The 24,730-nt window shown below is 37.7% G+C and overlaps 1 protein-coding gene across 8 annotated transcripts in view; it reads right to left on the minus strand.

The window, feature by feature from the left end:
• The window catches only part of ABLIM3 (actin binding LIM protein family member 3), a 3,936,655-nt gene that overhangs the window by 1,289,901 nt on the left and 2,622,024 nt on the right, over positions 1-24,730 (minus strand). For all 8 annotated transcript variants that reach the window (XM_044069211.1, XM_044069207.1, XM_044069212.1 and 5 more), the window contains exon 4: positions 16,018-16,133. In XM_044069211.1, coding sequence (XP_043925146.1) covers positions 16,018-16,133 — 116 coding nt within the window. The remainder of the gene's footprint in view (positions 1-16,017; positions 16,134-24,730) is intronic.

Below are 24,730 nucleotides of genomic sequence, written 5' to 3' on the forward strand. Positions count from 1 at the left end.
TTACCATTTTAATGATTTCAGTTTAAGCACACTGGCAATAGTACACATCTCATTCAAACCCAGATGATTGTATGCGTTTGCTAAAATCTGCCAGTACAACTCTCTGACTTCAAGCATTAGTGAACTGGGCCCACCTCTTGGGTCATAAGGGATTAGATCTATCACCATGTATCCATAACTGTGTGTACTATGATCATTCACGTGCTTGGCCAGTGCATAGTCCAGCTTGCTTTTACTAATTGCATACTGATGTTCATAGATTTGTTCCTTGAACTTACGTTCAGTTTTGCCAATGTAGTAAGCTGGACAAACTTTGCATCTGGCCAAGTACACGATCATTTTAGAATTACAATCAAATCTAGTTTTCACCCTGTATTTAGTGTTCCTTACTGTGAAATAGGTTGTGGACTCCACTACCTTACACTGTGAACACATACCACATTTGTACATGCCCTGGTTTCTTGCCCCATCACTCAACTTGTTCCCCAATAAGTTCTTTAAATTTGAACCCTTGCAGTACACTATTCTGGATTGAAGACCTAAAATTTCACTGAGTACTGGGCTGTTGTTTATTAGACCCCAGTTCTTTTTTACTGTGCGTACAAAATTATTGACTTCCCCACAAAATGTTGTCACCAAACTTAGGTGAAAGTTGTTATTGTTAGTTGTGGTGGATAAGTCCACTTCCCTTACCTCATTTTCATGTTGTATGTTGGGAAGACTGTTCCTGAAATGTAATAAGGGTTTGTATGTTGCTCTATCTCTTTTGAAAGTAACTTCATGTATGAGTTCATCCACTAACTTTGATGGGTAACCTCTGCTCAAAAACATACATTTCAAGAGCTTACATTTCGCACTGAAGTCAGATGCCTCTTTGACCATCTTAGCTGCCCGCACCAACTGGCCCTTTAACCACCGCACGCTTTTGATGAAAGGGATGACCACTAGAAAAATGTAGAAAACAATTTGAGTATGTTTCCTTTCTACAAACCGACACAAAATAAAATTTTTTCTGTTTATCTTTTCTCAACAGTACGTCGAGGTAGGGTATTTGGTCATCGTTGTAAAAATGTGTAAATTTCAAAAAGTCAGTGGTATTATTAAAATATGACACCAGGTGGTGGGCTGTAGAATGGTCACCCTTAAGAATAATAAAAATGTCATCCAAAAATCTACTGTAAAAGTAGATTAGTTGTTGAATATTTTCTTTTGTTTGGATAAAGTCATGTTCCCATTTTGCCATGACTAAATTGGCAAAGATGCCGCCACAGGGAGACCCCATGGCGACACCTACCTTCTGAAGGTAGTGCTGTTTTCCAAACATTAAAAAATTGTTAGATAGGATGATGTCTAATAATTCACCTATCAGTGAAATTTCTGAGTCCTTTGCCCCTCTAGATTTTAAGAATAGTGTTACCCATTCAATACCTGTTTGATGTGGTATAGAGTTGTTCAGGTCCTTTACATCTATAGTCAAGAACCCGTATTCTTGTTCGTAGTTCAAATTGTTAATTTGTTGCAAGAATGACCATGAATCTTTGCAAATGGCTGGTATTTCATTTACATATTTCTTGAGGATATGGTTGACTACTTTGGCACATCCATAGGTTATGGAATAACGTCCATCGACCAATGGTCTCATTGGTGGATTCATGGTATCCTTGTAGATCTTAGGGATACCGAATAACAATGGTATTTTTGGACTAGGGATGGTCATGTAATTATATATTTGAATATCAATTTTGTTGTCTATGAAGAGGTCCTCTATGTATCCTTTAATTCTGTTAGAGGCCTTATTAATCTCGTTCAATGACACAGGTAAGTATGTTTCGTTGTTTAGTACTTTGTGCATCCTATTTTCATAATCCCACAAATCCATGATGACTAGGCCTCCACCTTTGTTAGGTTTCATACACCTAACTTTACAAGAGCGGATCATCCTCAGGGCTTCACTCTCATCTTTACTAATGTTGTAGTGTGGTCTAATATTACTCCTATTCTGCTCCAGGGTTCGTACATCTAACTCACAAATATTCTCAGATAGAGCCAATACAGGGTGAAGTGGTGGGTTGTAGGTACTTGGTGTTTTAAATTTTGCATCAGATTGCAATGATTCATTCTGAAACATCAGTTTGAAATTAGCCTTACTCACAAAACATTTTATATCGATAATTGCTTGTGCGACATTAAACTGTGGAGTTGGAACAGACGTGGTTCCTTTGGCAAATAGTTCAATTAAAATGTTTTCAATGGATACTGACGAAAAGTTGTATACTTTAAAATCACCTATTTCATTGTGCAAGATTTTACACAATGTATGCTGATCACTTGGGTCGACTTCAATATCTGTGTCTAATTCTTCATCGGGTACCTGTTGGGCTGTCCTTGTTTCCTTTGGTGTGTATTGTGCCAAACGTTCTGTCCCCTCTGAAAATTTCCTGCATTGTTACTATTCTGGTAATCATTTCTATTGCTGATATTCTGGTAATCATTCCTGTTGTAAGTAGGATTATTGCCCTTAGATGTTTTACTTCTCGTTACCACTGGTGACCGGATGTCCTGTAGCTCATTGGTACCATCAATTTCTTCGACCTCTTGGGTACTTGCAGTAGTAAGTTCATGTTGTTGCCCCTCATAGTTACTGTCCATCTTCCTATTAGCGTCCTTCCGATTTTTAATAGTAGGTGGATCAGGGTAAGCTGTCCTGTTACGATAGGCTAAAATATCTCGATTCAGTTTTTTTTGTTTGATGGTTTTAAGTTTTTCAATACGTTGATCTATACTGCTGAATATCCTATTATATTCGAACTGGTACCTACTGAAGTCACAATGGGCTTGTATTTCGTTATTAAGAGAAATTATATTGGGAGACAAACTTTCTACATGTTGGTTATAATGTTTCTTCATAATTTCCAACATATACAGACCTTGCTTGTTAAAGTGATCAACTAATTCCCAATGGAACACCGAGGTCTTCTCTAACCCATTCAGGTATTGCCATGTCCAATACCCTTTTGGGACGATCTCATTCTTAATGCATTCATTAAAGTAAGAAACTTTGAGTTGGAGTTTCTTACTTTTCAGTAACTTCTGATTACATATACAAGTTCTACGATGTGATATAGACCCCAAAAACAATGCATTTCCTTTATACCAAAGCAGGTGAGAGCCATGTACATGTACTGTTTCTGCGACACTGCACTAACACAGCTTCACTATTATTTGCGACAGAGAGAAGAGAACTTGTTCCCGTTGATCATATTTGACTGAAGTGTCTTATATGTGGAGTTTTCATGGTATCTCTGCATCAAGTTGTGTGTTTATGGGGATCCCAAAGATTGGCTAGCAGAACTGATGACACTCAAACTGTTCATAAGTATGTGTTTGCCATGTGCTTGTGAATCTCTGACCATTCTGCAATGCTCTGGTATCCCTTATGGAATGCATTAAGGAGGTCTGGGTGGCTTCCTACTGTAGAGTACAGACCAGATTCTTCGAGCCTTTCTCTGTGAGCTTCAGCAGCCTGTCACTAATTAGAATGATGCTGAGGAGAACAGATTATTTTTTCATTAATGGCACAGCTAACTACTGATGATATGGCTAATTTGCGTTTGTAAAATATGGCTAATTAGTGCAGTTGAAGACTTCATATCGGTAACAGTGATTACTTCTTCTCTGCCTTGTATGCAACATTGGGTCATGTGAGAGTGCTATTAAGAGACAATGACATTCATCTAATGGGGCAGAAGTTTACCAGTTGTATTGTATCCAGACTACCTATTCCTAAAGGAGGCCTCTCTTCATTATACACTCAACCTAATCATCCTCTTTTTACCTGCTCAAATCCTAGTTATTAAAATATGACGTGTCCTCTTAATAGAAGTGATTGTTGTTTACCCTATCTGAAGAGACATTCACTTATTTTGTTTTAAGGGTGAAATCAAATGCAAATCTCTTGTAAATTTAATGTACCTCTTTATTTTCACTCCCTTTTTCCTCTTAGTTTGATTTATAACCAACATACTCCCAGTTATTCTTACTTGGGGTACTATATAATTATCGAGTATGGGATGGGTAATGCCAATCTATAACCAAATAGGATAGGATAATTCAAGCAACAAAAGGGAAATTGGATAGGCTTAAAGTTGCCCACAAGGGCGAACAGCCTAGTACTTAACAATGAACCTGTGAACCTATGTTAGACTGCATAGGCAGGTACTTCCTGTACTTTTACATCCCTAGGGCAATAAAACTTCTCTCCCCACAGAAAACTAGATGAAAGTACAGGCCATTAGTATTGTTTTATGCTCTAGCTTGCTCAAAGTATTGTTTAATTTACTCTGAGTAGCTACTGGATGCTCTATAAGTAAATTACCACCTATTATTTTAACATGTACCACAAAGACATGAAAAGGCATCATAATTCTTACTACTTTTTGCTACTTACTATTACTTTGTGTAATATCTCACTTTGCTGGAATCTTTTTACACTGTTTTCTTTCTTGCTTTTGTAGCCCAAGCTGAAAATGAAAATGGTCAGCTGCTGGTCAGCTGGAATTAGTCCATAATGTTGTGTGACAACTCAATGAGGTGCAGTATTCAAGTTTCTCATATCAAACGTGTGACTGGTTGAGTGACAAGATGCATAACTAGATTGCACCATCGAGGATGGAGGTCAACAGTCCTGCTTATAGAGTATGGATGGTTCCCCTTCTGTGATAGTGAAATCTCAGAATGAGTTTGTTTGTTTGTGTCTTTTGGCTTTTCCCGGTTAGGGGTCGCCACAGCGGAACTCCATTCTGCTAATGATTGGTAGTTGATTTTTACGTGCCGAGTTACCAGCCCTGACGCACAACCTTCAACGAAGGTACGCCCATTCACGCATGTCTCCACGCAGAAGACGCTCTCAGAATGAGTATATAGCAAAATCTCAGAAATGGTATAACTAGGCAACTGGCAGAGAGTGGATTTCTGTCCTCCATTTTTAGACTGCAGAGGGAGTGCCCTTTTCAAAACTATATATTAAATAAGATTTGCTGTAAATTAATTTGAATGCACAATGGTCATTGTGTTGGTCTCTCAAGAACATGGTTTTCAGTAAATTTGAAAAATATATGGCATTTTAACAGCTAGAACTCAATTAGATGTCAGTCAGCTATTGTTTGATGAGTTAGCTTTCAAACTAATGGGTAAGACACACTAAGCCTACCTCAGTTGACAACAAGCCAGTAAATAAAATTCTTTAAATGTTCAGATATTTTGTGATAGTTGTGGATAAAATGTTAGCATTATCAAATACCTACCAATCAAAAACATACAGTGTAGGTTCCCATGTTTTAGGTAAAAAAAATCTTCCACAGCCTTATCTGTATTAATTTACCCGGTATATTGTACTTCCTTGCACTGGTAGCTTGCCTTTACGAGGACAGAAGGAGTCTTATGCAGTGGCACATTAAGATTTGGCACCAAGCCATACTTTATCATCTGATCCCATAGTCTGATGTGCAGATGAATACAGCTCTCTTTGATCTGACTTAACCTAGGATATACTGTGTGTAGGGCTAAGAAAATTCTGCTGCACCAATCCTGGTTTATGAATTGGAGAAGTGCAAAGGTATCTGTTAACAAAGGTTGGTTTGTAAAACTTTACATTATACAGCAATGATGTAACCAGGATTTTGGGAATTGCACAATGATATACAGCAAAACATACCACATTCCCAAATTAATCTCTGCCTCCCAATTCTAGTCACCTCCTAGTCATCATTGCATATGTATTTTTGGATATAACAGCTTTTCAGTGCTAATAATTCTGTTGCATTTTTCATCTTGCAAAAAAAAATAAGAAGTTGGCATGTGCTATCTCGGTGGTATATAGGGATACAGCCCTTACTATGTGGCAGGTGACTGGCATTTTATTAGTATCTAATGTCCATGTAGCAGAGGAGGATGAGATTGAGTGGCAAATTCTAGCTTGTCCATCATGGAAAGAGCGAGGGAGAAGGTTCTGACTCACCACATGGATGATACCTAGCAGAACAACTATGTGTTACACCCTCTGGAGTCTCAGGCCACTGAACCTATACTGTCTAGGTGCATTTGCACATGTAAATCTGAGGAGAGCTTTGCAAGTGGATGCATGCTTCCCTTCAGAAGATAACAACAGTGAAGAGTTGATAAGATCTACCAAGGTGGACAGGCGCTGGCCCAGTGACAAATGTTAAGCTGCCTCACAGGGCCATCAAGCTGGCTTGGTGCCTACCATAGATTTCTCACCATATAACGAATGGCTGATTGGGATACCTGGACGGCGACGAATGGGTTGTAATACTCTCACCTAGCCTGGGAATGCTCATCTCCCATCCCTCCAGAATGAATGGGCTGATGGAGTGCAGGTAGAAGAGCAATCAGATGTCTTCCTCAAAGGAGAAACAATGGTAATAATGTTGGGGTCTACTGACTAAATAATCAGAGCTGCTATTGCCCAGTCAAGATTTGCATTAAACAAAGATTACAAATCAAATGCTACCGTGAACGTTGGAGTATGCCTGTATTCGATTGTATACGTCTACTTACAGATAATTTGCCTAAAGCAGCTTTTCTGCACTTTACATTTGATCCATCAATACTCATCCCTGGGTAATTCTGCTGCCATTTCATATGATCTATGAACAGGTACAGCTTCAATTTTGTCTTATAGATGAATCCTTGACTGATTAGAACAGTCTCATTTTAATGTAAAGATCATCTATTTTATCTTGCAGGGAAGGTATAACAAGTTGTTGTTTGCTTAAAGCAGAGTGGGAGTCTTGAGTTGCAGGTAGTGTGAATATATGGTCAACTCTAAAAGGCCAGGCTTAGCTGTGCAAGCTTCTTTTTATCTGTTATTAGACATCCTACAAGTCTTAAGTTCATGAGTATCACACAGTAGTTGAGTTATTAAATAAGTAACACTATGAAGTTTCTGTCCAGTACTGTGACATTTCTGATGTTGTGTTCAGTGTTTTCATTAGTAATAAGTAGTTCAGAGCTTTTAGGGAAGGTGTGACATCATAGCAATTCCCATGATAGCAACAGGTGAAGAGCAGCAAAGCTACGGCTAATCATACATTATTTATTAGTGTTGTTCATGTTTTGTATAATATGAGGATAAGGCTGTTTATAACATTAAATACAGATTAAACAGTTTGTCCTGCCCTAGAACTTAAAAATAAGCAGCATCCATGACAGGTGCTAGCTCTAACCCCTAGACTAGGTACAAAGAAGGATTATATGAATGGCTAGGATACGTGGGAACACACTTCAAGAACCTGTACTGCATCTGTAGTCTGCTTTATATTTAGAAGTGGTTGAAACAAAACAAAGTATAACTAGCAGAGGAGGGTTTGATTCTTGCTTTTTGGAGAGACTTCAGCAAAGCACTCCACTTCACATCCAGCATACTAAATATTCCCGTCAATGATAATATTCACATTCCAAAGTAAAAACTGCAAGGACTCTACCAAGCTAGAGTCTTCACTGTGTAATACCTTAAACTTCCTGTAGTGAAGGTTAGCAGGATATATGGATATGTATGACCCCTTCATGACATACTAGTGGTTCGGTTACATGGCTTCTGAATGTTCATGACGTTTTAGTTTTTTCTTTAGTCTTTATGGGTATATTCTGGGCAAAAAAAACAAAACACCACCTACCATTTACATAGATAACATTATGCATATGCTTTACTATTCTTATATTGTCATCTAAGACAACACCAAATAAACCATAGTCGGCAGTCTTCTCATACTAAGTGATCTGTCTTGCCTTTATCAATTTGTCTACATTAGGTTGGACAACATTTTTCACAGCAAATATCAGCTACTTGCTTTAGCTGAGTGCATTTCTATCACTGTCATCTCCATAAAGATGTGATCTGGTAACTACCAAACTCTGAAAATGACTATGTATACAGAAGCTTCCATTAAATTACTTCAACATTAACTCCGCCACTCTACTTGGTATATACATTGGTACACATGCCTTCAACTGCTTCCATATTACTTGTCAGCATCTTTAGAGCCTACATTAAGTTCCTCAACATTCTTGCTCCCTTACATCTCAGACTTTCACTACATCAAAGATTTTTCTTTTCTTACATCATGGCTTGCAGATGTAAGTCTCCTACTGAAAGAGTTGGCTATCAGATCTACATTCTAAAACATTCATTTCAATGCAATATATGTGCCTTATTTCTGTTAGTGTTTTGTCCATAATTACTGCTTAATCTATATAGTAATTTTCTTTTTTGTATTTTGATGTGCTTACATTACGATTAACAGTAATTCATTGACTGTGTACTTGTAAGATGAAATCAGATAACTACTGCCTGTGTCACACAACAATGGCAAAAACATGCAAGGTGCCCTGTCTATAATGCAAAGATATGTAAAGTTGTGACAATGATCTAAGTGACCCAGGCTCAATTATTGTCCATGGTCTTTCACTTTTTTTTTTAATTTTTCCAAGTTCTTTGAGTTTCTAATACCATGACAAGAATGGACCCCATTCCTAAGTCAAAGTACGATTAAAATTCATGAAATTAGTATTGTTTCAATCTTTGATGTCAGCCAGAAGTGCTCTTTGCAGCATCCATAATGTACCCAGTAATAACTCCTGCATTTCGTATGGACTTACATGTATTGGTAACATATCTAAATATGATTGCAGATTCTTTTTTATAAGACCCATTGCTCCTACTACTATCTTCCACATTGCTCTCATTTCAGCCTGCAAATAACTGCCCTCATTTTTGCCTGCAAATAATGATATTTTATGACTTTGTGTCTCTCTGTACACAAGACACTGTAGTCACTGGGTGTAGCAATTTCAATAATTAATGCTACTTTTGTCTTCTTTTCATGGACCACTATATCTGTTTTTCTTGCATCTATTCTTTGAACTGTTGGTAGTAGGTGATCCCATGTGATGTAGACTTCATCATTTTCTATGATGGTGAGTGGCTCATATTTCCAGTGTTTTTCAGCTACTTCAGTACCATAATGTTTACACAATCCCCACTGCAACAGTCTCACCACATTATTATGCCTTTCACTATACAGTCCTTCTCTCATTAGTGTGTCATAACTAGCAACGAGGTGTGCAACTGTTTCCAATTATGTTTCACAATCCCACATGCTCAATGGACTTTGTAAACCAATGTGTGCGTAGTCCACTGTCTTGGGCTACCAATATCAACCTTTCATCTTTTGGTATGAATTCGCCTCTTCTTAACCATTCCTGCATTCAGGCTTGATCAACATGAGGTTTTTCCAGAAGTTTTCTATACTTGCAACTATATTTATGCATTTTGACATTTTTTTGCCTTATCATCTGATTCTTCATATTATATTCTTTCTTTTGTTTTTTTTGGCACATTCAGTTGCAGTCTGACTTTTATCTTCTTCTGGTTTGATTTCCATTCCTGCTTAACATCAATATGCTTCTGCTAGACTAAGAGGGGAAGTCATCTTAGATTTATTCTCATGTTTCAAAACTTTCACTCCATTTGGGTCCTTTGAGGCCAGCGCATATTGAGGCCAGCGCATATTTGTGCAGTCCCATAATTGCAGATCTATAAATGTAATCAATTTCAAGGAGCCCCATACCTCCTTTGGAACTGGTAATATATAATCTTGGTATGCACTGATTTTTATAAATCATTTGGTGAGCATGATGCATCCATTTTGTTTTCCTATCTAATCTAGACAGCATGTTTTGGGGCCAGTCAATCACTCCAAAACTGTAAGTTAGGACAGGAAGAGCAAACTGGTTTATAGCTTGAATTTTGTTCATATACGTCAATGCTGTTTTCATGATTAATTTAATTAATTCTTCTAAAATATTCCTAAGTTTTATTCACATTTCTTCATGTTTTGTTGTTGAACCTTCATCAATTCCAAAATATTTATACACTCCCTCTAGCTCAAGTTCTTTTATATCACATTCTTATCCCAAAATGATGTTTTCTTGGTGCTGCAGTTTTCCTGCTTTAAAGATTGCTTTTGCACACTTAGCAAGACCAAATGACATTCTTATGTCATCTGAAAAAGTTTTGACTACTTGCAGTTGTGCTTTCAGTTCCTCATCTGATGAGCTATACAGTTTTAAATAATTGGCAAAGAGAAGATGAGAAGTGTTTACCCCTTGTTGTTTTCTAACAGCCAGATTATAGCCATGGCTTAATATAAGTAGATAGCTTAATAGGTTAAGGGCAAAACAGAATAACAGAGGTAACAGTGAGTCACCCTGGAATATCCCCCTTTTGATTTTTATCCCTGGAATAATAATTTGTCCTTTATCATGGCTTAATTGAAAAGTGGTCTGCCACTGTTCCATGGTCACTGTAATGTAGTTGATCAGCATAGGATGTATTGTATACATTTTTAAGCACTCTTTTATACACGAATGTGGGATACTACCAAATGTTTTTTTGTAGTCAATCCATGCCATACTTAGATTCTTCCCCTTTTTACAGTTCTCCATTATGACTTTATTTAGCAACAGATGATCCTTTCTTCCATATGACTATTTTTTTGCCCTTTTGCTCTATTGCCATGATTGAGTTTTCTTCTAAATGATAAATGATATAAAGTCTGTCAGCATCAATTCTGGTGTATAGTTTATACATAATTGGAAGGCAAGTTGTTGGTCTATAATTTGTAGGGTAGCTAGAAGGTAGCTTGCAGGTTCACTCTTAAGTAGGAACACTGCTTTTCCTGTTGTTAGCCAGGTTGCTGTCTGTTCAGGGTTCGTATATAAATAGTTCTTACTCATGGCTAACTCTTTGTGCAAAAATGTTAATACTTTCAACCAAAAGTTAGGTACTGCATCTGGGCCTGGTGTTTTCCAATTAGATGCTTTTCTTAACTTTGTTTCAATTTCTCTGGCTGTTACTTCATCCCATTTCATATCCTGTACCTTTGAACTTCTGATACTTTCTTTTGCTTCTTTTATCTATTTAGCATCTTTGTTATGTTTCACAGGATCTTCATAAATACTTCTCCAAAATATATCTATTTTTCTTTTTTTGGGTGGTCTTTTAATTCCTTTTACCTTGTTTCCGAGTTCTCTAAAAATCTTTTTGGGGTCATCAATATATTGCTCATTATGTACTTTTATTATATTTAAATGTGTATCTTCTAAGTTTTTCAGCCTATGCTATTTTAGTTTATTATTTGTGATAGTACATGACAGATCCTGATCTGTTCTGATACTGCTCATTACTTTTATCATGTCTATCTTTCTGAGTACTTCTGATGATCTCTTCCCTCTTCTATACTCTTCTAACAGTGGCACGTCTTGTCTTAATTGCGTTATAGTTTTCTTTGTTCAATACTTCCATGATAGTATTTGATTTCTCCTCTTCCTTTCCCTAATTACTCTATGTTCTTGTGGTAGAATTTTATCTGTTATTAATTTAGCTATACAGTAATGTATCCTGTTTACTTCTGTTATATCACATGGATCTAAACAAACAGTCCTAATTACTGTGTTCATTTGTTTTATCAGACTTCTGACTTTTTTTGGTTTTATTGACCTTCTTCAGTCTGTTTCTTTCATTGGTCTTAATATATCTATCCATCTTTATTAAATCAAGCAACTCTTCTCTTAGCTCATTTTCTTCTAAACTAAAGGCACATTTTTTTTCTCCATTTTCTGTAGGCATTCTTTAGAAAGTTCTATAGCATCTTCCTGTGGCACATTCTCTTCAATTTCATCCTATGTTATCCGTTGCTCTGTCATATGGGGACTCACTGGCCTATCACTCCTCAGCACTGACTGTTCCAGAGTTGCCACAGTTTCCTGTTCTTTCGCTTGCTTTAAGTGAACATTTATACTGGTTTCCTGTGGAAAGCTCCAAAATATCTTCATATGGCAACTGACTGGTTGCTTCCTGATCTACTGTTTTTTCCTTAATTTGGATGTTTATTGCTCTGTCCTGCTGTGGTGCTTTCTAAGTTAGATTTTCTACACTGAATCCTTCACTTCGCAGGTACTCCATAACCTCAGTTTCTATTTCTTTAACTTCTCCATTGCTTATCTTTTTTTCTACTTTTCCTCTTTGTCTTCTTATTTTTTGTGTTGTAAACTTTTCCATGCTTGAACCCTTTGCCTCTATTTCTCTTCAAATATCTTTGGTGCTGCTCTTTTTGTTTGTTTAGTTTTGCCTTTTCCTTTGCATAAATATTACACCATATTAAATCTCTTTACCTTTCCCATGTCCATATTTCTTCTTCAGATGTCTCCTGATCTTCCTGTTTCTCCTTACTTTGGGGACTCATTCCATCATGCTATGGTGTAACCTGTATTAGGCCTTCTACACTGAATCCTTCACTTCACAGGCATTCCATAACTACAGCTTCTATTTTTTAACTTCTACTTTACTAATCTTCTTTTCTACATTCCATCTTTGCAATATTATTTTCTTCATTGTGAAAATGTTCACATCTGGATGCCTTTGCCTATATTTCTTTTCAAATATCTTTGGGGCTGCCTTTTTTGTATTGATTAATTTGCCTTTCAACTTTGCATAAATAGGTTCATAGGTTCATAGGTTCATAGGTTCATACTAGGCTATCTGCCCTAGGGCATTTATAAGCCTAGCCAGAGTGTGTATGGCTTTCGCCACCCATTTTAAATTAATTTTGCTATGCCCTTTTTCGAGGTTAGTATACTGCGCTTCTGTCTAACAGTGACACAGAAGTGATACCCGGGGTAAACCTACGATCTCCCATCCACTCATCAAGATTCCTCTTGAAGAGAGTCAATGAGGGACTCTGCCTAACCTGGACTGGGATTTTATTCCAGAGTGAAGGGAGCCTCTGGGTTATGAATCTGTCCCTCCAGCATGTCCTATTTATTTCAGTGCTGAGGTATAAGTCCCTCGAGCGCGTAGCTCGATGGGATTTGGATTTTCTGAGGTGCAGCATGTCCATTAATTCCAGGTTGGACATGGCTTTATAAGTCAGGCACAGATCGCCTCTGAGCAGGCGGTATGCTACTGAGTAGAGCTGGAGTTTCTTTAACCGGGCAGCATACAGCATCTGTTTGAGCCCCTTGATCCTCTTGGTGAGGTACTTTTGGGGTCTTTCCAGTTGCTGCAGGTGTCTGGTAAGGTACATCCCAAAAGGGGCATTGTACTCAATTATGGGCCTGATGAGGGATGAGTAAAGAGGCACGATGACCTCCCCTGATCTAGATGTGAATCCCTTCATGATTAGATGGGCTATATAAAATGTTTTTCTAACCACTTTGGCCACGTGGTTGTCAAATGAGAGATTGCTATCAACTTGGGTCCCCAGGTCCCTAATTACTTCTTCTGTACTTAATGGATTTCCACCTATGTGGTAATTTGTGGGCACTTTGTTTTGCCAAAGGGGGATGACTATACACTTTTTGGCGTTTAGCTTGAGGCCATGGCTCTGGCACCAGTTGTCTGTTTCTATGAGGCCCTTTTGGAGGATGCTTTTGTCAGCTGGAGAGTCTATTATGGTGCCCAGTTTGCAGTCATCTGCGAACTTGGTCAGCCACAGTCCTTCCATGTTGGCCTGTACCTCCGAGAAATATATACCGAACAAGAGAGGTCCCAAGACTGAGCATTGTGGGACGCCACTTGTAACTGGTTTGGAGTCTGACATGGCTCCAGCTATTCTAACCATGTGGGTTCTGTCCTTGAGCCAGTTTGCAACCCATCTAGTGACATAGGGGTTTATATTTAAGCTGGTGAGCTTATCTATAATGCCCGAGTGGGGTATTGTATCGAAGGCTTTTGCGAGGTCCAGGTAGGCTGTGTGGACCACCTTCCCTTGTCAATGGCCTTGGTGACTGTTTCAAAGAAATTGACCAGGTTTAAGAGGCAGGATCTGCCCTTAACAAAGCCGAACTGGGTAGGATCCAGTGTCTGTAGGTCCCCAATATCTTTATTTATAAGGTCCATAATGATCCTTTCCATAGCTTTGCAGACCAAGCTAGTGAGACTTATGGGGCGATAGTTTCCAGGATCCGTTGAGGCACCACCTTTGTGGAGAGGGACCACTGTTGCTGTACGCCACTCTTTGGGTACATATCCTGTAGTAAGGCTGAGATTGAACAGTAGTTTTAGGTTTGGGTTTAGCTCTTCTTGGAGTTCATGTAGGACGCAGCCGGGACACCGTCTGGTCCCATTGATGCTGTGTTTTTGCTTTGGAGAGGGCAGCTCTTACCTGAGCATCTGAGATGTCAGGGAGCAGCACTCTGCTGGGATAGATATTAGCCCTTTTGGTGGGGGGAGTTTGCGCTGAACCTGTCAGCTAGGATGTTGGCAATGTCTGTGTGTTCGTGTATTTTTGTCATTTTGGACTAATTCTGAGCATATCTAGGAAATCCCACCCAGGTTCCTAACATAACTAAAGAAAGCCTTGTGATTATCCTTAGTGTCCTGTGCAATTTTCTCTCGAAGCTGGCCTTAGACGATTTTATGAGTGCCCATAGTTTTTTGCTAATACTGATCAGAGATGCCTTCCCTTTTTGGGATTTTGCTCTGTCATGTAGTAGCTTCCTCCTTCTATTGTATAGTTTGTTTATGGTTGGGGTCCACCAGACAGGACGTCTGCCTTTGGAGGATTGGGTCTTGGTTTTATTTGGGATTGCATGATCCATGCATTCCTGAAGGTGTTCATAGAATGCGTTTATAAAGGATTTTGTGGTCTGGGCCGTATTATCCAGAGGCCCGGGGGCTTTGAAGGATTCCACCTCGGTTTTGAGGAGCGTGAAATTTGCTTTAGAGAAGTTTTTCACTGTGGTTTTCTGGGCATGGGGTGGGGTCGGGATGTGAATATCCAGTGAGATTAGTTTATGGTCTGATCTTACCAGTGAGGGATACACTTCTGGTCTGGAGCATAGAGTCCCCATGTTGGTGATGATCAGGTCCAGTATGTTTTCCCCTCTTGTGGGGAATATTGCCCCATATCAAATCTCTCTTTCTTTCCCATGCCCATATTTCTGTTTTATATTCTAGGCTTTGTTGTTTATATTTTTACACTTTCTCAGATGGTTCTTTTTCCAAACAGATCAAAGTTTCTTGGTCTATATAATGTTTTTCACAAATCTGTTGTATTAATTAACACAAATTTTTATTTGAGGCTTCTGACAGTTTTTCTTGTAGACATACGTTTCTTTCCTCTAATTTCTGTCATAATCTTTTTGTATATCTTGTATCTGGAAATTCTGGGCTTTTTGCATAATAGTAACAATACATAATTGCTGTCTTATTCTCACTAGTCCACTCTTATCGTCTTTAGGGCTCTTCTTTGGCCTGTCAGTTTTTGTGATTTTTCTACAATAGGTGGGCCATCCTTCCTTTGGGCCTGGCCTAGCCCCATTGTAGGAATGTTTCCATATTTTGACCATACTGTGGTCCTGTTAGAGCTGGTACATGAGAAGACAGGAATTATGTTGCTAAGTTGTCTTACCTGTGTTGAAAGCGGGGAGGATGAGGTCATGTGCCTGGGCACACCTACAGGGGCACAAAACTTAGTAGACACCAGGGATAACAAGGTGGTAGTGTCACAGGGGCAGGGCCATTTAATTATGCTCTCATGAAGGCATATACCTTTATCAGGACAGCACACTGCATCACAGCTCCTTGGATGCTTTTGGAACTTGGGGCTTATGTGAGTGGTTTGGATCTATAGTAGGAAAAACCCTGAAGAGTGCCTTCATGGTTACTCATCTGCATCCATTCAAATACCCAGTGAAGGGAAAGCAAATGTGACAATTGGCCTTTAATAGAATGATGGCTGGCAGGCAGTGGAAGGAGAAAAGTATGCATCAGAAAAAAACAGAAAATGTTAGTTAAAGGAAGGGTATAGTTTTATCCTGAGACAAAACCAAAATGTGTGTATATGCATTTATAAATGAATATATATTTACAACCCATTTACCAAATATCAAAACCGTAAAAAGACTGTATACATCTGTAGTGGTTTCAAGACTTACTGCTGGGTCCATGTATCTTTACTGGCTTGCCGCTGCTTAGAAGAGTATGAGAACACTGTTGGCATACGCATTCTTTTCCACTGAATGTTACCCGATCTCCAATTGGAAATGGCTTCCTGCAAACAGAAAATAAAAGGGTAACACTTAATGTGCATGTGTAGAATTATCTGCTTCAATTTATATCTAACTTGAGAGCAGTTTTATTCTCTAACTTCCATACTCCTCGACACTTTTTACTGTATGTTTTTTTCTTAATGCTTCTTTATGTCAACACCTCTTAGATAAGACTTTGTGGTTTAACTTGATTTTTTGACCCACAATTTACATCTACCAGCATTCCACAGTCTAGCTTACTGCTGCTGGGTATGCCATTATGGCATATATCATGAATGACAGTTGAAGTGGTGGATTATAAAACCAGTGATTTGAATGGCCATTCAAGTTTCAGAGTTCCGGAGGACCGATAGGCATCCAACAAATTTATTTAATTTTAAAGGATGTTGTTATGTTTTATCATTGCTAACTCATTTTAATTAGCTTATGTGCTGAAAATAATCAATAACATATTTAGTATTAAAAAAATTAAATGACAGTATGATTATTTCCTCTGTATACTTGCAGTACCTACCTATGCTGAGTGCATGTGCAGTGTGGACCAATGATGATCCTGTGCACATCACTGCAACATTCTGCTCACTGACTTCCCATGATCCATTGAGAAGGCAATGAGCAGAAAACCCAGAAATGTTAAATAGTACAGTGGAGAACTGAAGATTGTTATAGAGAGGGTCAAGTGTCATGTTAATGTGAGGTAAGCATACATACATGTACAAATATTTATCCTAGCTGTCAACCAGATGTGGCACTGATAGTTGCTGTCAGCATTGAACTGCAGGCTGGCTATAAATGAACACAACTTTTTGTTTATTTAGTTTAAAGCCTTACTGCACCATTTGCACATGAAAAATTTTAAATTGTCACTAATTTTGTCGATTGCTGTTGACTTGCATCATATAGGGATATGTACATAATAGAATCATTGGATCTAACATTGTCAATTTTCATTCTGTCCTCAAGTGATGGGCTCAGATCCAAATCAGGTGATATTGAGTGAAGAATGGGTGTTGTGCATTTGTGTGCAAGTGTGTGTTTTAGGGTAGGGTAAGGGTTAGGTTAGTGGATAGATTTAATGTTGTTTGTGTGTGTTTGTAAATGCTTGTGTGTCTGAGACTGTCTCATGTAGTGGCGGTGTTACAGGAAGGTTTTAATTACTTTAAGGTGTAGAGTTAAGGTTGGATGAAGAGGCAGCATTAGGGTTAGGGCTAGCACACATTACTAAGGTGGTGCAGGGCTGCGGAGCACTTAATCCATCACTGCCAGTTGTAACTGGAATTTTGCTGAAAATTAGTTCAGCACTTCCCCTGTATTTAGACTTTGCTGTCATCCACACCAATTTCTAAATGTACCAGCTGCAAGCTTATACACTTTGGAGAAAAATCAGATAAGGTCTCTCCACTTCCAATTAGATGGTAGGACTTCAAAGGTAGTATATTTACAGACTGGGGTGTAGAGGCAGAGTCCTCTCCCCTGCAGAAATGGTTTATTTCCAGTTCATTCCACTCCATATATATTGTGAGTGTGTGTGTGTGTGTGTGTGTGTGTGTGTGTGTGTGTGTGTATATATATATATATTTTTTTTGTATATATAAATATATATAATATATATATATATATATATATATATATATATATATATATATATATATATATATTATATATGTGTGTGCGTGTGTGTATGTACCTCATTTTATACTGTTACTGCAGAATAAATATCAAAATGTATTTTAGACAGATGCATGCTAGTACTGTAAAAGCAGACTTTACAATGAGCAAACGACAAGGGGACAAGTTACTTCTTCCATTCATATATATATATATATATATATATATATATATATGTATAGATATAATCTGGGATGGTGTGACTGTAGATGTAGTGTGCTGGGAGGTTGGGAATTTAGATGTGAGGAGAGCAAAGGTAGACCCATATCCTTCTAATTCTCACCAGCTTGTAATAAGAGTCATGGCTAGGAGATACCTCTTCCCCATTTTTTGATGTCTACTGCTCACCTTTAGACAGTTGTTTGTGTGAGCTGTATTGATTAGATGTCTATTACTGGTTCTCCGCTTTTCCCCTGAATTTCTGTCTTGTTTCTCCTCATATAGGTCCTGTTATGTCAATATTCCTGGACAGCAACATGTTTGTAGAGAAGGACCAAAGCCCTGTCTTGTTTTGCCTGTAGAAAAGGACAAAAGCCCTATCTTGTATTGCCTGTAGAGAAGGACTAAAGCCCTGTCTTGTATTGCCTGTAGATAAGGACTAAAGCCCTGTCTTGTATTGCCTGTAGAGAAGGACCAAAGCCCTGTCTTATACTGCCTGTAGAGAAGGACCAAATATCTGCCTTGTACTGAGCAATCAGTATTCAAAGCTTAGTTTCAGATTCCCTAAAAATAAATATCATGGCAAGATATATCAAAGGCCCATCTTTTCTGGCACCTTTGTATACAAACTGCCTAATTATCAGATCTTTTGCATTTTATGGTATTTCTCCATATTATGCATGAAAACATATTTACAAATGAATTGCTGCGGCATGTTTTTTTTAAGGAAAAGCATATTACTGAAACATAATACTCATATTAAGCATAATATCAGGTGGACAATGAGACCGTAAAGGAGGAAGAAATCCTATTTTGCCCTCATTTTCCAAGTCCTGTAAGAGTAAGTTGTATGATAGTACAAAAAAAAAAAGACTTTAAACAACATGTTGTTTATTAGAATTCATGTGAAAAGAGTATAGTTGCTTTTGTCAAAATAAGGACATGCATTATGAAATAATAATAAAAAGGACAGCCCTACATGATGTAACATTTTTTCTAGAAATAAGGCTCCCCTCCCTAGTTAGAATTTATTGTTCATGGGCCATTTTGTATAAAAGATACAATATTTTACCTACATTAGGAACAGCAATCTGAACTAGGAAGAGAATAAAATTAATTCTTGATAACACACTGTTGTTTTTCAGAGTGCAATTTTATGTGCCTGTATCTATATGGCTTTTATATACATACATCTATATATCTGTATACTATATATCTCTATCTCTCTAGCTATCTATGTTTGTGGGTTAATGCCACTTAAGTAAATATCACTGAATTCAAAAGCCATTCAACACTGTAAAATACACTAAGGAATGGAACATTGAATTAAGAGTTCTTTGAAAGAAATAATCTATTTTAACTGTTTTTCTTTTGCATCTCACACCCCTACGATCCTAAATATATCAACTCCAAGACTGCACAATGGCAATGAAAAGAGAAAACTCCTCTTTCTCCAGTATTAAGCTGTGCAGACCGATAACTTCAATGTGGTATTGTAAACAAACTGCAATTTGACAAACATATATATATATAGATATATATATATATATACACACACACACACATACATATATATATATATATATATATATATATATATATATATATATATATATATATATATATATATATATACATATATCTATATATATATATATATATATATATATATATATATATATATATATATATATATATATATATATATCTATAGAGACAGAGAGAGAGAGATACACAGAATTACCAACATTATGAATATGTTATTGTATGGCATAAAAAGTAATGATGATAAAATAATTATATCTTCATCCTGCCTATGTCTCAGAAAATAATCACCATCATTAATGAAACCATCAGTGATAAGGAACTAAGAACTCATTTAAATATTTCACTTAAATGACAGTCAAATAATTTAAAGACTAAAAGAGATGTAGTTGTGCTATAAACACCATGCCATGTACCACCATAAATATCTACAAATATGTGTTTTGTAATTATGCCATTTAGGTATTTGCAAATAAAATGACATACAAAATATTTTGACTGAGCATCTATGAAGAAGTTTAAAATGAAACAAGACAAAATAATTCTATGAGTTCAGATGTTACTTATAGCTCTACCATGCAAATAATTTCTGATGACAGTTTTTCATTTCTATTTATTTTGATTGTTTTCATCTGATATTTGCAGTGAGACACATAGTTGAGAAGAAGCTGAAGATGAGCAAATAATCCATCTGGGCAATCCTAGATTTGGAGAATAGATATGAAAAGGTCCCAAATAAGCTGATGTGGACAGTCCTGGTGGTCTGAAGTCCTGGAAACATTTGCAGAATTACTGCAGATCATGACCCAATGACTGAAGGATGATCAGTGTTCAGTGGTCTCACTGAGGGGTTTCCAGTGGAAGTGGGTGTGCATCAGGGTTTAGCTTTGAGCCCACTGGTGTTCATGATGATGGACTACATTAGCAAACAGGTTGAAGGGGACAAATCAACAAAATTGCTGTATGTAGATGCTTTGGCATAGCATACAAACTCTGAGAAAGAACTTCAGCAAAGGACAGGGGAATGGAATGCAAAACTGAAGGCACATGGGATGAAACTTAGTACAGATAAGACAGTTGTAATGGCAGCAAATGGAGTAAATCAGAAAAAGTTGAGAACTGAAATAGAAGGGGAATATACTGGAACAGATTATCAACTTCTGGAATTTGAGAGGGGTGGTTGAATAGAAGGGAATTCTGAAAGTGAATGTCAAACCTAGAATCAGAGGGTCTGAAGCCAACTGCTACACAGTGTAAGTGGTAGTGTTTCTACAAAATAGGGGGTTGACCGGTAATACTGTGTGGTACAGAGACCTGGGCAGTAAAGGCAGAGCAGTTGAGGAAACTATTGGAGATGAGGTGCCTGAGACAGGTGGTAGGATGCAAACTGTTGGACAGGTGCAGAGATGAGGACATCAGTGCAGAAGCCAATGTAGCACCAATTGCGGAAAAGGTCAAAGAGAAGTGATTACGGTGGCTTGAGTACATATGCAGAAAAGCAGAAGACAATCTGATGAAGAAGGTTTGAGACAGGTGGGAAGAAGCCAAGAGGAAAGAAGGGCATCCAGCAAAAAGATGCATGGATTGTGTGAGAGAAGACCTGTGACAAGCCAGGCATGACTGTTAAGGAAAGGACAGTGGCATTGAATCAAGAGAGATGGCAACAACTGATACAATGCCCCGACCTCATGTAGAAAACAGGAAAAGGGGTTTTGATGACAATTATGATGATGTTTTTATTTTGAAGTGAAGATTATTTTAAATGAATTGCGTTAAGTCCATAGATTGTGATACACATAATGAAGTAATAGTGAAATTCCTCTGAAGAACACTTAGATGGCATGACAAATGGATCTGCTTCTTCCAGCAATAATGATCTCAGAGACTCTACATTCCAGAAGGATTTTTAACAAATGATTAGTGTTCTACATGACTTGAACATCCCAAGCTGAATATACAGATACTATCATTACCTCCAAATATGATTTTCTGCCAAAGTATTTGAGTCAGCTCCAAGGTAAACTGTAAAATACTGCAAACCATTCCAATGGCATATATCACAGGTTACAAGAAAAAGAAATTCAAACTTCTCTCTTAACAAAACAAGGTGAGACATTGCTGGGGAAAAGTGGATCTTTAAGAAAAAGAAATAAAATGCAATGTGTAGAAGGGGTACATGAAATAATTTCTTCTAAACTCACAATATGTTTTCATCCAGAAATCTCTGCTACATATATATTATAATTATTTTTTTATCATATGAAGGCAAAGACTACTATTTAAAACTGTATTGAATCAGTTACCATGGAAAACATTAATGTAAAAATAACGGGTCCGCCTGACAACGTCGACAGCTCAGAACGCCGACACCGAGAACACCGACGCCAGAAGATCGACAACTGAGAAGACCGACGGATGAAAACACCGACGCTGAGAACACTGACATGGGAAAAGGCTGTGTAAGTATGCGGTAGTGATGGACGTTAGGGTGCGAGTAAGGTAAATGTGCGATATTGACGGTCTGTAGGGATAGGGGTGGGTTAAGTGAGTTAGGGTTAGGGCGCGGGTTAGGTAAGTGTGCGGTAGTGATAGTCTTTGGGTTAGGGGCGGGTTAAGTGAGTTAGGGTTAGGGCGCGGGTTAGGTAAGTGTGTGGTAGTGATAGTCTTTGGGTTAGGGGTGGGTTAAGTGCATTAGGGTTAGGGCGCGGGTTAGGTAAGTGTGCGATAGTGACGGACCTTAGGGTTAGGGTTTGGGTTAAGGTTGTAGATAGTTGTGTATGTGAGGTTTAGTGTGGGTTTGTAAGGATTTTGGTGTGCTTGTGTTGTGTGTGTGCTTTTTGGACAGGGGATTTGTTTTGTTTGTTGATTGTCGTTATTATGGTGTGTTGGGCATGTGAGGTTTCGTGTTTGTGAACTGTCGGTTATGTGGTGTCAGTGATTTCGTTGTCGGGCATGTGAGGTTTTGTGTTTGTGAACTGTCGGTTATGTGGTGTCGGTAAACTGGTTGTCGATGTTGTGGCTTGTCGACCTTGTCAGGTAGACCCAAAAATAACACACAACAATTTTACAGACATTTTTAAAACAAAACATGATTATGTGATTTTTAAGAATTAGATGATATGCAAAGATTTAAGAAAGTAAATGTTTAACAGTATCCTGATGTTAGCAACAAAAAGACTTTTGGCTTTGGAAATATAGTAAACAAACACACGGACATAATGTTTAAATTATGATGAATGCATGACACAAATATTTCATAGCTCATTCTATAAAAATTAAACACAGCTCAACAAAATGAAAACTGCAGTTGTTGGCTGTTATATGTGGGTAACATTCAGAGGTAGTAGCTATGACCACACTGCATATGTACTGTGAGAAAGATTTTTAGCGAGAACGAGGTTCTCACAGAAATAACCAAGTAATTAGATACTACACTTATTCATTTTTTTTCTGGGTTCAGAATAGATATAATTTATGCCATTTTGATATAGTCAGATGGAGTGTTGAGTTTAAATGTGATAGGCATGTGTGACACTCTCTGTGATCACTAGTCTGCAGTTGTGTGACTTTTCTTTTAAGGACTGAAACTGCAGTATTATGGGGATTTTTCTTTACCTGAAGATACAGTAATTTTTGTGTTAGTGTATATACATACACACACACACACACACACACACACACACACACACACACACACACACACACACACACACACACACACGCACACTCACACACACACACACACACACACACACACATATATATATATATATATATATATATATATATATATATAAATGTATAAGGGTATCCCACAAAAGGACCTCAGCAATATTTAAAATAAACATTAAAATAAAAAAAAAAACATTGTTTTTTCCAGTGGATAAGCCGCCCTGCTCCCCCTGCTCTGTTTCCACACACCCCTGCTAATTATATATACTAACCCCAAAATTACACAGTATTGGGAAAAGTGCATAGTTTCTACCCTAAGAAGTGTGTGGAAAATGTTGGTCAATTAAATGGGCCTATGTTTAACCATCAAATAACATTTCCATTGAATGGGTAAACACCAAACCTTCTTTTAGGGAAAGTTCCTTTTTTCACCACAGAAAGTAACTAGTTAGCCAACATTTCCCCATCTCACAAAATGCAGCATTTCAAACTTCCGTAGGTGGGGGGGGGGGTATCCACCCACCTAGGTAACTATACATATCAACTCTGAGACCCCACTACAGTGGGGAAAAGAGAAAATGGGGAAGTGTTGGACAACTAGTTACTTTCCCGTGACTTAAATCAATGCTTCTCTGAATGAACGTTCAATGGAAATGTTATTCAATGGTTAAATATAGACCCCAGTTAAACACATGGTGACCAAACACACACTCAGTATTCTGCAGGGGACCCATATAAATACATACACACACACACACACACACACACACACACATATATATATATATATATATATATATATATATATATATATATATTCATAGATTAGTACTAGGTGAACTACCATTTTGGGCCATTTTAAGCCTAGCAATTACCCCATGTGAGAATCAAACCCTGCACCCTGTGTCTGTAAGGTAAATACCTTAACAATTATGCCAACCTCCCACCCTTTTCTTGATTTTGTGGTGGAGTGCAGTAAGTGCCTGCCATTTAAGGACAAACCACTTCTAAAACATATTGGTTCTACCTAAAAGATATGTATCCATTTATATAAACTGGAGGTTAGTCTCTATCCCATCTGCAAGTCAGTAAACAGGACTACGACCTAGTGCATTACTTCAGCATATATTAAGGTAGTTTAAAAAAAATCTTTGCATAAGCCTCTTGCACACTCTAACAAGCTAACCATGGTAATGTAACAAGAAAATAGTAACACACACACACACACACACACACACACACACACACACACACACACACACACACACACACACACACACACACGTGTGTGTGTGTGTGTGTGTGTGTGTGTGTGTGTGTGTGTGTGTGTGTGTGTGTGTGTGTGTGTTTGCACGTGTGTGTGCATGCGTGTGTGTATATATAGATATAGATAGATGCAGATATATACATTTATCTATACCTCTATTTATCTATATATCTATCTATCCATATATCCATATAGTGCCCCATGATGAAGGGCATATTGTGCTTATCCCCACAACAGACGCTTTTTGTAGATTATTTAGAACTTAAGTCCTTTCTATTTGACAAATAA

This window comes from Protopterus annectens, chromosome 4.part0 (genome assembly GCF_019279795.1).
Source record: "Protopterus annectens isolate FY-2018-M chromosome 4.part0, PAN1.0, whole genome shotgun sequence".
NCBI classification, from domain to species: domain Eukaryota; kingdom Metazoa; phylum Chordata; order Ceratodontiformes; family Protopteridae; genus Protopterus; species Protopterus annectens.